This window comes from Calliopsis andreniformis, chromosome 3 (assembly GCF_051401765.1).
Source record: "Calliopsis andreniformis isolate RMS-2024a chromosome 3, iyCalAndr_principal, whole genome shotgun sequence".
Taxonomy (NCBI): domain Eukaryota; kingdom Metazoa; phylum Arthropoda; class Insecta; order Hymenoptera; family Andrenidae; genus Calliopsis; species Calliopsis andreniformis.
Genome location: NC_135064.1, coordinates 28,061,847 through 28,077,517, shown reverse-complemented (window position 1 = coordinate 28,077,517; position 15,671 = coordinate 28,061,847). Strand labels below are relative to the sequence as shown.

The following is a 15,671-nucleotide window of genomic DNA, read 5'->3' as shown; positions in this document are numbered from 1 at the left end:
GGACAGACTAATCGCGGACTAACTATCCACATATTATCTACAATAATTCCATGGTGCCAGGGCGAAGGGTGGGGGGTCCTGAGGTCACAGAGACGCGACGTCGCGTATCGAAACGAGATCAATTCTTCAACGACGTGATAAGGAAGAGGATGAAATTACTAGTTAAAAAGATTGGACAATAATTTTTTAGATAATTAGAGCGAGAAAACGATGCCTAAAATACTTTTTCTTTTCTGTCAGCTTATCTCTAAATGAACAATTGTCTTTTTACATTCTGACAATACATTTTTTAATAGTTCGCACGTGAAATCTAAATCCAATGAAAACAAATCTCTCTAGAATCTCGATCAGATACGCTCGCAACGCCCCGAAGGCACGACCAATGAAATATCGATCGCGTAAACTAGGCTAGCGCAACAAAACGCCGGTTTACGTGCAAGTTTTTCCTTTTTTTTAATAAAGCCTCAAATATTTCGGCTATCAATTCAGTCTGGGATCAATTTACAGAGTACCCGTTTTGTTCTGGTCAGCGAAACGCTGGTCCCAATTCGCGTCGAGCTATTTTTGCACGTTGCGGTTTGCGTTACCTGCTCGCGTAAATATACAGCCGACCTGCTGCAATTTTGAGGCCTGTCGCGCGTAAATAAAGTGAACTCGACCGTGGAAATTAATTAGTGTGCCAAGAGGGGTAAAGTATAGGGAAAATTCACCGGGATCGCCATTTAATTGACAAACAAATTTCATTAGCCGCTCGGAGTTACGTGTAAGTTGCTTCGTATAATTAGCACTAGTTTATTGAACAGGAACCTGATCGTTTTGTTACCATACCATTCAATTTATAATCATATCGAGTAATGTAAAATTCAGTCTTCTGAACCTACGTTACTTTCCTTTAAATAATGGAAGGTTTAAACGAAATCAGTGGCCCCCGTACCTTATACTATGTCTCTCAAATTTTAACTTAAAAATACACTCAGATTTATTAAAATATGAACAAGCTTGTATGAATACATTAAAAGAAACACCTGCCGTTGAGCAAATGAGGAAAAAATACGTTAGCAGCGTCTGCTTTGAAGAAACATGGAACCCATCGGCGACTATGGGATCCTCAGGGTTATAGAAGACGACAGTCGGGGACATATGGAGGATCGTTGCAGAACTACGCGTTAGGGTACACATGTAACGCCTTCAAATTACAGAGTGGCCAAGGTCCATCCATCACAACTGGGCCCATGGGACTTACGGGTCTCTGTGTACCGCCCCAACGTTTAAGTCGTTAGCAATTTCCTGCACGGGACTATTTTCGGGCCCAAATTCCATATGGCCCGATAATATCCGATAATACGACCGGGCCAGGAGATTGGAGAAAGGATCTTTGTCGTGTTCCATCAATAGTCTCGTCGATCGAATTATTCACTCGAACCCTCTTTTTTATAGAAATCTGCGACCAGCCAATCTATCTTCTACCTTGTCCATTCGTTATTTTGCTTCCACTTGGAACGCTGAAAGTTTTCGATAATAGTAATTTTGGAAGGATCTCCTTCGTTCAAGTCAAATTTCGTACTTTTTTATGAACTCCCCGTATCAATTCTAATTCTCAATTACATTCGTCGAACTGAAAGTAAACACTACTCTGATATGCAAACGAGATCAGATATAATATAACTAATCCACTTAACTATTTTCATCTACTAACTGGTAGTTTGTCTACTAGACGACTAGAACTAAAACAGAAAGTATTTATCTATTCAAGAATTATGTAGATATTCAAGATAGGTCTATTTAGATAATCCACTACCCACATAGACGTATCTATTTATAGAAACATTAGTAGTTTCGAGATTGATTAATTTACTTAAAATGATAACTAGAGTTTTCTAAATATTCAGATGTTAAACTAACTTATCGATGTGTTGAACGAAAGTTACGAAGAAGTAGGAAATAGCTGCACCAGGTGGCAGTAGCGCCTGGAGCATATGTAGCTCAGTTGATAACACATTTCATATGTTCTCACCTACGAGGCATGTGTAGGATAGATCATTATTGTATAAGAACTTCTTCTACGTTTACGTCTTCTACCCCAACCACTAAAATCGACAAAGTTAGAACATTCGGACTTAGCTTTTAAACAAAAAAGAACTTTACAATGATACTTTACGAACTTAGGTATTATATAGATTGTATGTATTACCATTCCAGTTCAAAAAGTCGACACAAAAATGAAGACAACTTATACACAAACGTCCGCTATCGGTACCACAATCAACGAGAAAACCTCAAAATTTAATGAGTTAAAAACCAACATAGATTGTGGTCCTGTATCGTACACTGATTCAGAACGAAAGAGATCATCTGCATTTTGGAATGTTGACGAGGACCCTGCACCTCAATGGCTTATCGAAGAAGCTCTGAACAGAGGTACTGAGGTATGCAAAAAGTTTGTTAACGATTGATCAATTTTTTTTTAATAGTGTTAACTATGTTAAATCGGGTATACTTAATGTAAATATTCCCTTTTTGCTTGGCACGCGATATCGGCGTCGAATCAGCACAGAGAGCGATGGAGGAAGGATGAAGCAACGTCGAACAAGGAGACCGAGTGAGTTCGTACGAAATAAAAGCTACAGCAAGCGTTTTTAATCGAAAAAGTCTGGTAATATTTTGTCCGTCAGAAATTCGTGGAAAATATGCCAAAATGATTGTAGCTAAATTAATGAAATTTTTGCACGGATACATGAGTGTTACCTGCCAGGGGGTAACATACTCAATCATAAAATGGAATTTATAAAAGTATTTGATAAAATTCCGACACGTAATCATAACATGTTGCCCGAAGCGTGTCGAGCATTTCCAGCCCTTCATTTAACAGGATTTCCAATATTTGTAATAAGAAAGATGTTTCCCATGTCAAATGTGAATTGGAAAATCCTGCAATAATGAAGACAAAATTATATATGAGAGATAACTGGAATCTCTGATTCCATTTTTACTGTCTTTTTTTATTAGTATATTAAAGAATATTTAATTAAAATTTCGTACATTGAACATATTGTATTTAAAAACAAAAACAGATACGAAACAATTATTACCGAACTCGAAGCGAAACTTAATGAAACACGAGCAAACCTGGAAGAAGCTCTGAGAACGAAATCAATAGTGAAGGAAAAATATAAAAGGTGGTACCAGGAGCTTTCAGGTTATTTGAATACATATTCATACTAAATTACTTTGCAGAACTTTAGAAAACGCGAAAGCAGAAGCTCGCAAGGAGAATGAGGTCCTGCAGGATAGAATCGTACGCATCTGCACTTCTGTCTTAGAAAATTTTGGTCCTCGTACAATGACCGAGAAAATAGGAAACAGCTACCAAACAAAGATCTGCAAACGTTCAAGATGTCATGGAAAGATTTCATGCAAATTGCATAAGAAGGTAGGTAAAATAATGTAAATTGCATATCATTTTCTTAAACAAAAATAAGTTATAGAAAACATTATTATCGGAAAAGGAATAGTACGACTTTAATCGAATAGAACAAAAATTCATTTTACGCATTTCAATTTCGCCAGCTGCATATGGCAGTCACAAGATCGAACAAATTGAAACGGAAATTGGCGACGGCGAGGAGACTGCTGAAAAATAAATCAGAGAAATGCGAGTCGATCGGCAAATGCTTCGACAGGCTGAAAGAGAAGATGGAGACCACCGAGAGTAATTTGAACAATCTTATTTCTGAGAATCTCGCGCTACGAAAAAGCATAGAGGACACCCGACAATGGATGGAGCAGAGTATAGAAAAAGAACATCACGAGAAAATCAACTCGGTTCATTTTCGAGATATTCATAGAAGCAGAGAATTAACAAATCTGAAGAAAAAAGTTGAGGAAAGTCTTGGCACGATTTCTCAACTTCGAAATAAGTACGTGATGCTTTTTTATCTAGGGTTATTTCATTTTTACCAGAGAATGTTTTAGAAGTAAACATTTGTAAAATATTAAGCGTAATGAATTCATCAATAAGTTGAATAATTCAGATTACTGCGATCAGAATCAGCGAACGCCAATAAGGGATTTTTACTGAACAGCTACAAAAGTCAACTAGTAGATTTGAATACAGAAAAAAAGGAGCTTATGTCGAAGATAAGTGATTTGGAAAATGAAATCAGCACTGTGAAAAGCAGTAATTCACAACTAAAAGCGAAAGTACATATTCCAAGTAAAAATCACTATACACGATTCTACCTTTTAGATATATTCTCTTATTAATTAAGTGTATTTAACAGATTTCGGTTTTAAATATCGAAAAAGATAAATTACTTTCCGAGAATGAAAAGTCAAAGACAGACGTAACAGAAAAGGTACAAACATGCTTTAAGTAATAATATAAAATAAAAAAGTAAATTTTCTCCTCTCATATCGTTCACTGAAAGGTATTGTTTCAATAAACAGCTGGAAACAAAGTGTTGTACGAAATGTGAACAACTACGGGAGGAACTTGACTCTCTCAAAGCTAAATATATGAGAACTATGAAAGCCATGACAAAATTAGACGCTACTGAAACTCAAAATAAAGAATACTCAAAAGCTATAAAGGTACTACAAAATTGTAGAAAAATCTTAACAGTTTCCACAGTATTTTATATTATTTTGTATTAGGAATTTTTAAAGAAGCTTTACGAGTATCGAAGTAACTGTGAAACACAAAAAAATCCAAATGAAAGCGAAGCTAGCGAAAGAGAAGCTCATGAGACTGCGTGCAATATTTTAAATATGACACCAGAAGAATTATCCGGATTTATTAATGGAAAAGCTCCAACTTCGGTAAGTTTCTTATAGAAATAATAACTTTCGTATAAAAAACTTTGTCTCTTTTTAACATTATGTGTAAACATCCTTACAGATTAATTCTTGGGTAGTTGAATTCAATCGAATAATTACGAAAGCCAGTTTCTCCGAAAGTCTATCAAAGTTTTTATTCAAAAAAGCAATAAAGAAAGTGAAGACATAACGAGGGTTGTAAGGGGTACAGCTTTATGAATGTTCTCAAAATTGTGTCGTTGTATATTAAAAAATAAATATACAATATTTTGACTGAAAGTTTTAAGAATAAAGAATTCAATACAATAAAATTTCTACTTATAATCTTTTCTTTTGCAAAATTTAGCATGTGTCAAAATAACATGAAAATGATTGAACACCATCACCGCTCCTATGTTGAAAACTTCAAATTGGATTTCTGTGCAATCATTTATTAAAAAAAGAAACTCAAAATTGATGATTTTTTTCCTATATGTCGCACAATAAGAATTAACTTATATAAAGAAAGCTATTAGATCATTATGTTAAAATAATACTAAATATTAATACAGTCAATATTTCTCTTTAAATACATAGGAAAAGTAACAAAAATTCTGCAGACCATAGATCATTGAAAATTATCTTTTACTTTACTTTCCATAGCAAACATGATTGTATATTAATCGCATTAAGTACATGGTATAAAGTTAGCAATAAATAATGCGAACATGTCGAAACTTCCAAGCAAATATGCATAGAAAAAGAGAACAGCATATAAAATGAATAATAATCCAAAAGTTTCTCTCAGAATTGACTACCAGCTGCTACGAAATTTTCCTCAAGATTCAATTATCGCTCTGAAGCTCGCTAGAGCCAGTCGCATCCGGTGCTTTCTGTAGTTGCGCACTCTCGAATCTTTCGTATCCACCACTTTCTCCAAAAATCTTCCTCCCAGAGATTCTCTCGTCGTCTTTCACGCTAACTTCCGTCCCAATCTGTACTGGCCATGGTACCTTTCCCTCGTTCTTTCCCAAGACTTGATTGGCCAGCTTCCGATCGTTACCCTGATCGAAAGGGTCGTTGTTATGAAGATTCTCCAACGTTACTTTACGACGATTCTCCTCCTCAGAGTAAGAATACGGTCGATCGACAAAGCTCGATCTCTTTGCGTACGAGTCATAGCCATCGTGCAGGTGTCGGTATCGGTACCTGCTTGGGTCCACGTTCCCTGGAATACGTTTGAAATTTCCATCCCTGGAAACAGGGGTTCTGGTTGCATCGTAGGGTCTAGGGTAGTTTCTGAGATCCACAGGTTTCCTGACGACCTCAGGTAGTGTCGCGTAATAAATAATCCTCTTCGGCTTTGGCGTAGGTCTGCTTCGTCCATACAAATCAAGATCTTCATCCCTGTATCGGTCGTAGTAGTAAGAGTAATCGTGAGGCATACGCGTGTAATAGTCTCTTTCCATTCTGTAGCGATCAGGGTAGTAGTAGCTGTATCCACGACGGTACGCCAAAGGGTCGTAATCCCGTTCCCTCAAGGCGTTCCTGTACCATGGAAAGTCGTAGTCGTCGTAGCCTCTGGTAACTGGCATGTCTCGAGCTTCTCGGTGATCGTAACTCCTTCTATGATGACTGGTGATGAAATCTGCCCGTGGAGCGTGATAACTTCTCGCAGTTGCCATATCGTCGTCATCTACTGACTGCTGGATCATCTGGTCCAAATTGCTCCGTTGAGGAAACTGTATGGAAAGTGGCTGAGTTGACCAAGTCTCTGGGGAGCTCAAACGGACGTCTCGAATATTTTTTGTGGATGAAATCTGTTCCATCTTTGTTTCATTCTCTGCCTCGCGTCGAACTCTCGATACACCTTTCTTTCTCACATCTGTACCGTCTTCTAGAAAGTCCCTGGCGTCTTCTGGTCGTAGAACAGTCATCATAACTCCCGTCTTGAAGACTTTATCCTCAATTCCCGCATCGTTCATCTCATTTAGGTTTTCGTTTTTTTCATATGGAATGCTTTGGAAGATTTCTTCATACCGATCAGGGGACCTATCATTTAATAGCGAATATTTGGATACTGGAAGACTATTAGGTTCTCTCGATTCCGTCTTGCCAAGTTTTAGACCTTCTTGTTGGTTTTCGAATGGGTCTAGACGTCCAACACCACTTACGCTGCGAACTTCAAACGCGGAAGTGTCCAACCGTGGCCACAATGGATGTTTCCAGTACTCGTTTGCATATGGAAAAACCTGCCATGCTTTGCCGATCCCAGCAGCGTCGATTTCCGTCAATAGAAAGAGCAACGTGTACACCCCAAGCAAAAATAGCCGCATGGTCGTTTCTCTAAAACAAGTAAAAGCTGAATTGAAACGAGCTAAAGGAGTACCTTGTAATATTATATCAAAATTAAGAAGAAAATTCGATGGGATTCACATACAAAAATTGTTATTTGATGAATATAGTCAATCTCTAGTCTAAATTAATCATGAACGTCAGGCACAGCTTTCATCAAAACTGTGGAACTATGCAAAAACCAACGACAGACATTTAATGACCGTTCCGTCCGGTAAACTACGCCGTCAGATGAGATCGTCCTCGAGCGTAAAACCACCACACCGATTCCCTATAACAAATATCATTTCCCGGCCGTTTCCGCGGTATTATACCAAGTTCCGGACTACACGCAGATCCGGCCGCGCGATTGTTCACTCGACTACATTTACGGTGGCATTCTCCCCAGCGAAATCGAACCAGAATTCAGAGAGACGTTAATACATGTACAGGGCCACGAAGGTTCAATGTACTATTGAGCTCGTGACTAGCTACCTACCAATTCCGGTTACGAAAGTTTCAATGACAATAGAACCATGTTACCGAAAATTCTACTGACAATTACATGTACTATTAAAATTTTTATTCCTTATGCAAAGTACCTATTTCAACTTGCATTAGTCTCCTAACATTTCGCGTAACTTTAACATATCTACCTCTTTAAGTGTTTTAACTTGGAAGTAGCTATGCTACTTATATCGTTGTAAAAAAATTATGAAAGGATCATCACAAAAGGGTAATTTACACCTGAGAATGTTACGTGATTAAGAGCACAATAACTAAAATTGTAGCTACAAAAAGGCAAGCAAGGAACCGAAGAATAAGACGTCGCAGCATAGCGGAACAAATCTGCAGCAGGATCTCCTCCGTTACCATCGGTTTTGCACAGTTATACTAGCTGCTTTACAGTTAGGAGTCACTCGCGAACCGTTGTTTATTAAGCAATTACGTTTTGATCGTTCCCTAATTACCAACCTAGAATATTTCGGTGATGGATTCGGATAATGAATGAGAAGATAGCGAGATACCGTAAAAACTTAACAATCATGATTCAACCTGAAGATTAACTGTTTGAGCGACTCTTCCGATTATTTAATATAAAATATGTAAAATGAGTTACGATAAAATTAAAATAAATATACAATTTTTTATAAAATAAAGGCTCCCTCGTATTCGAATTAGCAAAACAGCAAACGAGCGGCGATGTATGAGAAATCATGAATTATAAAAACGAGTGAACATTTTGATCAGACCTCTAAAATGACTGATAGCATTTTTATCTGTGAGTAAGACTCATTAACAACAATTACAAACAAAAAAGTGAGTGTCAAGGTAGTTTATGAGAAAGTTTGATTCAAAATCGAGATAGTAATATACTCCAAATTCGAAGTTGGGAAATAGATAGCATGGATTGTAAAGTAATGGGAAAAATGTATGTGAATTCCAAAATAACTTGCAGAAAAAATGAATTAAAGAAATGAAGAAGGGTTTACCTGAATTCCAGAGTGTCCGTGGCTTCGAAATGTCGTTGACTGGTCGGAGCTGCGACGATTACTACGCTCCACGAACTACGGCTTCCCGGTTTACCCCGGCTTCATATCTGCATAAGTGCGTATCCGGTGCTGTTGTCGCCACTAAAACACACTTACCCCTGTCCTTTAGAGACAGAGCTTGCTTACAGTTCTCAATTGGTCTCCTAGGTTAACTGTAATGTCTCATCCTGAAAGATAGGTAAATGGCTTTCTATGTCCTTTACCAGGAGAGAATCTAAGAAAATCGTGTAATGAACTTTATCTAAAGAACTCTAGTAACGGGTTAACATAACATGAATGCTAAGTCTCTAAATCACTTACCTCTAACTATAAGAGTACTGAAGTAGGATTAGGTACTCTACTCCTTTTTTAACTTGTACAACGAATTCTACGTAGATTTTTATGTATATAATATACTTATCTATAGCAGTTGGCTGCATGTATCGATTTGAAAATTATTTTTATAATCGTCATCGATACATACACACAATTAAATTTAACGTTCACTTTTTCCGCGGCAAGATATAAGCATTAACGAGTAGTTTCGTTTTCATCTTACATTTACATAGAGTAATTTACACAATACAAAAAAAGCGGAACAGAGAGTATAGACTGAAAATAGAATGGTTTCAATGAATTGTAGACTACATAATACATAATAGTGCTGTCATGCGCTATGGTGCATAAATGGGGGTGGAATGAATATATGTACATATGTACATTAACACACTACTAGATACATTTAAATATAAAGGAAAATCTTATTAACGTGATGATTTGAAACTTTAAATTTGAAACATATTAAGCAAAATATGCTTTCGTTATTCCCACTAATAGATTAAATCTTATAGTCAGTGATTCTTTACAGAAACATATTAATTTTTCATTCGACTAATCTCACAATTCTTGCAAAGTTCATTGTACATATCTTACTTGTACATACCCCTGGAAGAGTACAAGCACAAACCAGTAAGCACAAACCAATTAGAAAATAATAATAATGAGAAATATTTTAGGTTTTATATGAACTTCGTCAAGCATTTGACTTCCTGCAGATGCTTTATCAATTTATTATCAACTTATCGGAACACCCTATATTTAATTTCGCGTCGTAATTTCGCGGTACTATAATTTGAATTTTGACCACTCATAGCGCTGCACTCTTATTTCACGCACAGCTGCTAACATTGAGCGTGACACAAAAATGATAATGGGACTTTAGAGCCTGAAAAGCATGGAACAGGAAAAAGCATTGCCTATCCAATTTATCCTAGTTGCGTTCCATTTTAACTATAATAACGTCATGTTCGCAGTACTCGTAGTGAAAATGGGACACAGCACCCAGCTCGTGTATACTCGTTTATGGTGTCACTGACTTTGCTTAGGTGGCGCATAGGGTATCCTTGAAGATGGCAGGTGTTTCAAGCAGTCACAAGAGTTTAAGACCGTACCGTATCATCGTATAGGTTAGTGACTCTTCAACATCGCTTTTTGGAGAATAGTGTCATAACTTGATATTTGAATAAATGAAAATTTATTTAAAATTAATCAATGAAACATGGTGTAATATGTATGTAAATAGATTTAGTCAATATTTATTAACTCCTTAAGTATATTAATTTTGGAATCAGTGTGTGATAACAGAAAAATGGCAGAAGAAGGAAAGAAGATATCCTTTGGTTTTGCTAAATCTATTAAAAAGACTGTTTTAAAAAATACTCTGCCACAAGAAGAGAAAAAAGTAGATTACATCGAATGTCTCGATGAAAAGGGTATTAAAGTGATAGGGTAAGTTAAAAAATTCTGTAAATACATAACCTCAACTTAACCTATTGAAGCAACTAAACATTCGACTTATTTATTATGCGAATTTTCAAAAATATATCTTATTTTAGTGAAGAAGAAAAGAAGGATGAGCCCCTTGTTATTCCACTGTTGGGTTCAAAAACTTGGCACGATAGAATCATTAATAAAGTAGATGCTGATATATTCGAGTCCAAGGCAAAAGAAAAGCCAGAAGATGATAACATTAAACAGGAAGGAAAATGTGAAGTACCTAACGGAAATACATCACCACAAAACAAATCTGTTAAAAAGACAGAAGTAGCAGAGAATAATGAGAATAAAGTTGTAACATTAGAAGAACAGGCAGCTAAAGAAATAATTGAAGAGTTGTCTCATAAAGAAGAACAGATTGAAAAAAAAGAACTAACTTTACCATTAGTAGGTGATGAATCATTGAGGGGCAAAGAGCAGGTATAGTTATAAGTATACATTATATTTTATATATTTTAATTCTATGCTAAGATCATACTATTTACAATTTACAGTCTACATTAGATGATTATGAAAGAATTCCTGTTGACGCTTTTGGAGTAGCAATGTTACGAGGGATGGGATGGCAGCCTGGTAAAGGAATTGGTAAAAATGAAAAGTATGAACTATTTCTTAGATGAAATTGATGCACTATTCAGAAACATTCTTCATTTTTCATTCTGCAATTTTTTTATTATTGTTACAGAATTGTCTCAGCTGTTGCTCCTGAAATGCGTCCGAAAGGTATGGGACTTGGAGCAGATAAAGTGACATTACAGAAACAAAATACAGACTCTAAAAAGCAAGATGAAGAACTTAAAATCGAGAAAGGAACTTTTGTTAAAATAATAGCTGGAAAACAGAGTAATAGTTATGGTCAAATTGAAGGATTTGATGATGATGCAGGAAGACTTATAATAAAACTTGCCCTTGGAGGAAATACTATATCTGTGAATGAATTTATGGTCCAACCAGTAACCAAATCAGAGTATTCAAAAAATGCGAAAGTTCTAAGTTAGTATTAATAGTTAGTCTTGAATAAGGGACTTTTAAAACTATATTCATATATTTATGTATAAATAGTTAATAATTTATGAAGTTAAAGACAAATTATGTATTATGAAAGCATGTTATTATAAATAGTCTTTAGAAGTCCCACCAGCTTTTATAGAAACTGAAATAAATATAGAGATTTTAGCCTTTAGTATTTTATGGGGTTAATTTCAGATGTTAAGAAATTTGAAGAGTATAAGGACAAAGAATCAAAGGAACTCAAGCATACAAGTAAGAAAAGAAATTCAACTTCTCCTGAAACTTCAGAGAATGGTGAAGATGACAACGGAAGTGTTGATGAGAAAAAGAAAGAAGATACTATACATGAAAAAAGTAAACATGATAAAATGGACAAAAAGACAAAAAATCGAAAAAGATATTCAGAATCAGACATTGATAGTGACAAGGACTATGGAAAAAGAAGAAAACAAGAGAGGAGCAGATCCAAAAGCGCTGATTCATACAAATTAAAAAAATCAAAAAAATCAAAAAAGCACAAGAAACACGATAGTTCCCCAGAAAGATCGAGTAAAAAACATAAGAAGAAAGACAAAGAAAGAGAAAAAACACGAGATAAGAGATCGAGGGATCACAGAGATAAAAGGAAACACAAAAAACGGGGCAGATCAAGATCCCGATCATCTAGTAAACGATAACATTTCATAGGAACGTAATAAACTATTTTACTTTCGTGACGAACTGTATAATTTTGTTTATATACATTTTGTAATAAAACTTATTTTCACAAAACTCTGATTTCTTTTTATATCCATACCTAAAAATGTACAACGTCAATTCCTTATGTAATATTGATAAAGTCATAGTTGACGTACATAACCTCAAAAAATAGCATGCTACGCGTAAACATCGTAACACAAAGGTTACGAGCAATGTCAAGTACGTAAATTTAATATTTTTTTAAACGTTATATGAAACATGAATTAATATTTTACAAATCTATCTAATCATACAAATATTCTTTTCAGCGTTTCGTGTGGCGCTAGTACAGCATGCAGTTGGCGAAAATAAATCAGCAAACTTAGCACGAGCAGTTTCGTTTATCGAACGCGCGAAACAGCAAAAAGCTGACGTTATCGTGCTTCCTGAATGCTTTAATTCACCATATGGAACGTGTAATGTATTTTCTTTTGTTTACAAATCGGTTTAACAAAAAGTAAAAAATTTTATTGAGGTACATAACATACTGTCAGTCGAACGCAGGAAGCAAGCAACAGGCAGTAGGGGCAGGGGACCTTCTTGAAAGATGGAACTAGATCGCTAGGCTTCTATTTTCTATGATTCTTCCAATCCTCACGTTTTTACTTACACGCTTTCTTTCCAATATATTAAAAACTTCACAACATAATGAAGAAAATAGAATTTAACACTTTTAACAAATATTACCCGTGTAACAAGATACTTTTTACCGAAAGAATTCGCCGCTATGAACTTTTCCGATTCTCCTTTCGAAAAGTACTGACGAAGTCATGGTATAACAAATTTATCTTGCATTTTTGCGGAACTAACAATTGTTAAATTTTTATTATAATTTTATTTAAGAATTTTAGCCACTATTTCTTACTTAATTTCATTAAATATTATAGTATAAAAGTATCGATTGAAAAAGATTCATCACCACGTGATCATAGTGAAATATTTCAAATGATCTATTTCCAGCTTTCATATCTCTTTCAAAAAAATTAAAATTTTTTACTTTTAAAAACGTAAAAAATTGAAGATTTTTAATTTTGCAATGTAGCACATTTTGCGAAATATGCTGAGAACATCCCTGATGGTGAATCAAGTATTGCTTTATCAGAAGCGGCTAAAAAGAATAACGTTTACGTGATCGGTGGTACAATACCCGAAAGGGAAGTCGATAAATTGTACAACACTTGCACCATTTGGTCACCCGACGGAACTCTGATAGTAAAGCACAGAAAGGTATATATTTTCATTTTTCTTCCAGCGAAATTGGAAACAGTGAAGTACAAAATCATATTCTTTCTTTAGACTTTAGAGAGTAATACAAAGGTGCAGAGCAATATATACTTTTACAATTTTTCATTTTAATAGGGCTACTTTCATAGGGCTACTATACATAATGATTCTTTTTATATTATTAGATGCATTTATTTGACATCGATATTAAAGGGAAAATCACTTTCCGCGAGAGTGATGTTTTAAGTCCAGGCAATTCGTTGACAATGGTTGAAGTGAAAGGCTGTAAAATAGGCATTGGCATTTGTTATGATATCAGATTCGAAGAGATGGCGCGTCTTTATCGGAACAAAGGTATAGTAATAATTTCATTGACCAATTATTGCTGACAGGAAATAATTCAATACTCTATTTTCAATACATTATCTATCACTAATCTCTACACATGCCTTCGACATTTAATATCGTGAAATATGTACATACTGCCACAGTTCACAAAGAATTCTCAAGTTTGAAGGTAAGTTAGCCGTGGTAAAATAGGATGACAATGCTTGAATATCTAACAATGAGCTAGAAGCGTGACTCGCGGAACGTGAATCAAGAAATTACAGAGTGTTCGGTATTCGGTGTCTTCATACTGACCGTTTCTCTGGGTCAGGTTGTCAAATGCTGATATATCCAGCGGCATTCAATATGACCACCGGACCACTGCACTGGTCGTTACTACAGCGTTCCAGAGCAAATGACAATCAACTGTACGTCGCTTGTATATCGCCGGCTCGTGGCTCTCCACCCGGTTACGTCGCATGGGGGCATACTCAGTTAACCAACCCCTGGGGAGAAATTCTTCACGAGCTAGATGCCTCCGAAGACATGATAGTCGCCGATATAGGTAATTGCTACTTTAGTACGACATACGATATCTGTCACTTTACTTATTTTCTCTTCTGACAAATAATTGATTTTCTGATAAAATTGTGAAATATTGTTATAGAAGTAAATACTTCTGAATTTTAAACAATATGTCCTTTTTATTTTTATTTTCTTTTTTTGTTTTAGATTTGAAAGTCGTAGATGAAGTGAGAAGCCAGATACCAACATTTTCTCAGAGACGAACTGATTTATATGATACTCTTTGGAAAAAAGATTAATTCGACACTAAAGGAGATTATTTCTATAAATATTTAATGTTAATCCTATTACTACTTATGTTGTTATCATTTATTATGATAGAAATATTTAATATTTAAGGGAACTTTACACATTCTACTAAATAAAACACGAAAGCAAGCATCAAATGAATATTGTAATTTACTCACCTGTATACGATACTCTAAAGTAAGGGCAAAGTAATAGACATTGACTCATAGTTTTTTAAATATCTTTAATATCGATCGAATAAATTATTATATTCTGTAATGGATTTAGAATGATTAATCATACATAAAAGGCCCCTCGATGATAAGACGATGTAATCACAATCAAAGGTAGTTACGTATCATAGCAATATTAAATCTATCATCTAAATATTTACATTGAAATAGATTAATAATTCTTTTTACATAGTAAACATTAATTCAAAATACAAGCTTAGAGAAATTGGTCGATTAATCTTGATCGTATAATACACAGTGTTTCGATGGAATGTTAAAGGAGAAAAAATGCAATGGCGCTAAAAATGCGGAATCGTTTCGGCTACTCGCCAACGAGGAAGGTTCATGCTATTCTCCAACGAAGGTAAGAGAAACATAAACGATCCATTTGGTGCTCGCTTTAACGAATCGGGGTCAGAAATGATCTGGCCGCCAAAACGTCGCCAAACTTTTCCCCGAAACTTTGAGAAATTACAATTTATTCGTTGCCTTTGCCTGTTGTTTTTATTGCACGCGTTACGTTCTTTGCCAGAAACTTTTCCGAAAAAAAGCAATCGATTCGAGCGACAATCGTCCTCGAAGGATATCAGAATGTCCCAAAAGTGAAGCGACCCGTAATTGTTGTGTTCCCTTGAACAATCCTTGTTCTAAATTTATTGCGAACCGCGTCACTTTCGGGGATATGTATCAATTGCAGCAATCTTAAGTGCGACACCTACTTAAGTAGAAAATTGCCAGTACGTGATCCATCCCAGGCAACTAAATAATCATTCCACCAAAGTTGCCAGTACGCAACTGGTCTTAAAGTCAATCATTTCGTTTCGAAGCG

The 15,671-nt window shown here is 35.5% G+C and overlaps 4 protein-coding genes across 5 annotated transcripts in view; 3 read left to right on the top strand and 1 right to left on the bottom strand.

Moving 5' to 3' along the window:
* The window catches only part of LOC143176966 (uncharacterized), a 121,388-nt gene extending 116,158 nt beyond the window's left edge, over nucleotides 1-5,230 (top strand). The window contains exons 4-13 of the mRNA XM_076374654.1: nucleotides 2,200-2,426; nucleotides 2,559-2,599; nucleotides 3,072-3,176; nucleotides 3,235-3,430; nucleotides 3,568-3,917; nucleotides 4,032-4,200; nucleotides 4,281-4,355; nucleotides 4,447-4,590; nucleotides 4,654-4,818; nucleotides 4,898-5,230. Coding sequence (XP_076230769.1) covers nucleotides 2,200-2,426; nucleotides 2,559-2,599; nucleotides 3,072-3,176; nucleotides 3,235-3,430; nucleotides 3,568-3,917; nucleotides 4,032-4,200; nucleotides 4,281-4,355; nucleotides 4,447-4,590; nucleotides 4,654-4,818; nucleotides 4,898-5,005 — 1,580 coding nt within the window. The 3' untranslated portion in view covers nucleotides 5,006-5,230. The remainder of the gene's footprint in view (nucleotides 1-2,199; nucleotides 2,427-2,558; nucleotides 2,600-3,071; nucleotides 3,177-3,234; nucleotides 3,431-3,567; nucleotides 3,918-4,031; nucleotides 4,201-4,280; nucleotides 4,356-4,446; nucleotides 4,591-4,653; nucleotides 4,819-4,897) is intronic.
* A 188-nt stretch (nucleotides 5,231-5,418) lies between these two features.
* Nucleotides 5,419-9,321, bottom strand: LOC143177544 (uncharacterized). Of its 2 annotated transcripts, none has more exons than XM_076375516.1 (2): nucleotides 8,622-9,321; nucleotides 5,419-7,156 (listed from the first exon to the last, which is right to left on the bottom strand). In XM_076375516.1, exon 2 carries the CDS (start codon nucleotides 7,128-7,130, stop codon nucleotides 5,640-5,642), a length of 1,491 nt encoding a protein of 496 aa, XP_076231631.1. In that variant the 5' UTR covers nucleotides 7,131-7,156; nucleotides 8,622-9,321; the 3' UTR covers nucleotides 5,419-5,639. The 2 variants fall into 2 exon arrangements, with proteins under 2 accessions (XP_076231631.1, XP_076231630.1); XM_076375515.1 differs by having other exon boundaries at nucleotides 5,419-7,140.
* A 783-nt stretch (nucleotides 9,322-10,104) lies between these two features.
* Nucleotides 10,105-12,279, top strand: LOC143177545 (G-patch domain and KOW motifs-containing protein-like). The gene is made up of 5 exons (XM_076375517.1): nucleotides 10,105-10,448; nucleotides 10,556-10,916; nucleotides 10,991-11,094; nucleotides 11,182-11,489; nucleotides 11,703-12,279. Exons 1-5 carry the CDS (start codon nucleotides 10,309-10,311, stop codon nucleotides 12,182-12,184), a joined length of 1,395 nt encoding a protein of 464 aa, XP_076231632.1. The 5' UTR covers nucleotides 10,105-10,308; the 3' UTR covers nucleotides 12,185-12,279.
* Nucleotides 12,280-12,332: 53 nt separating this feature from the next.
* LOC143177546 (omega-amidase NIT2-like) lies at nucleotides 12,333-14,767 on the top strand. Its single transcript, XM_076375518.1, has 6 exons — nucleotides 12,333-12,425; nucleotides 12,515-12,661; nucleotides 13,288-13,472; nucleotides 13,655-13,823; nucleotides 14,128-14,361; nucleotides 14,529-14,767. Exons 1-6 carry the CDS (start codon nucleotides 12,380-12,382, stop codon nucleotides 14,618-14,620), a joined length of 873 nt encoding a protein of 290 aa, XP_076231633.1. The 5' UTR covers nucleotides 12,333-12,379; the 3' UTR covers nucleotides 14,621-14,767.
* Nucleotides 14,768-15,671: the final 904 nt, after the last annotated feature.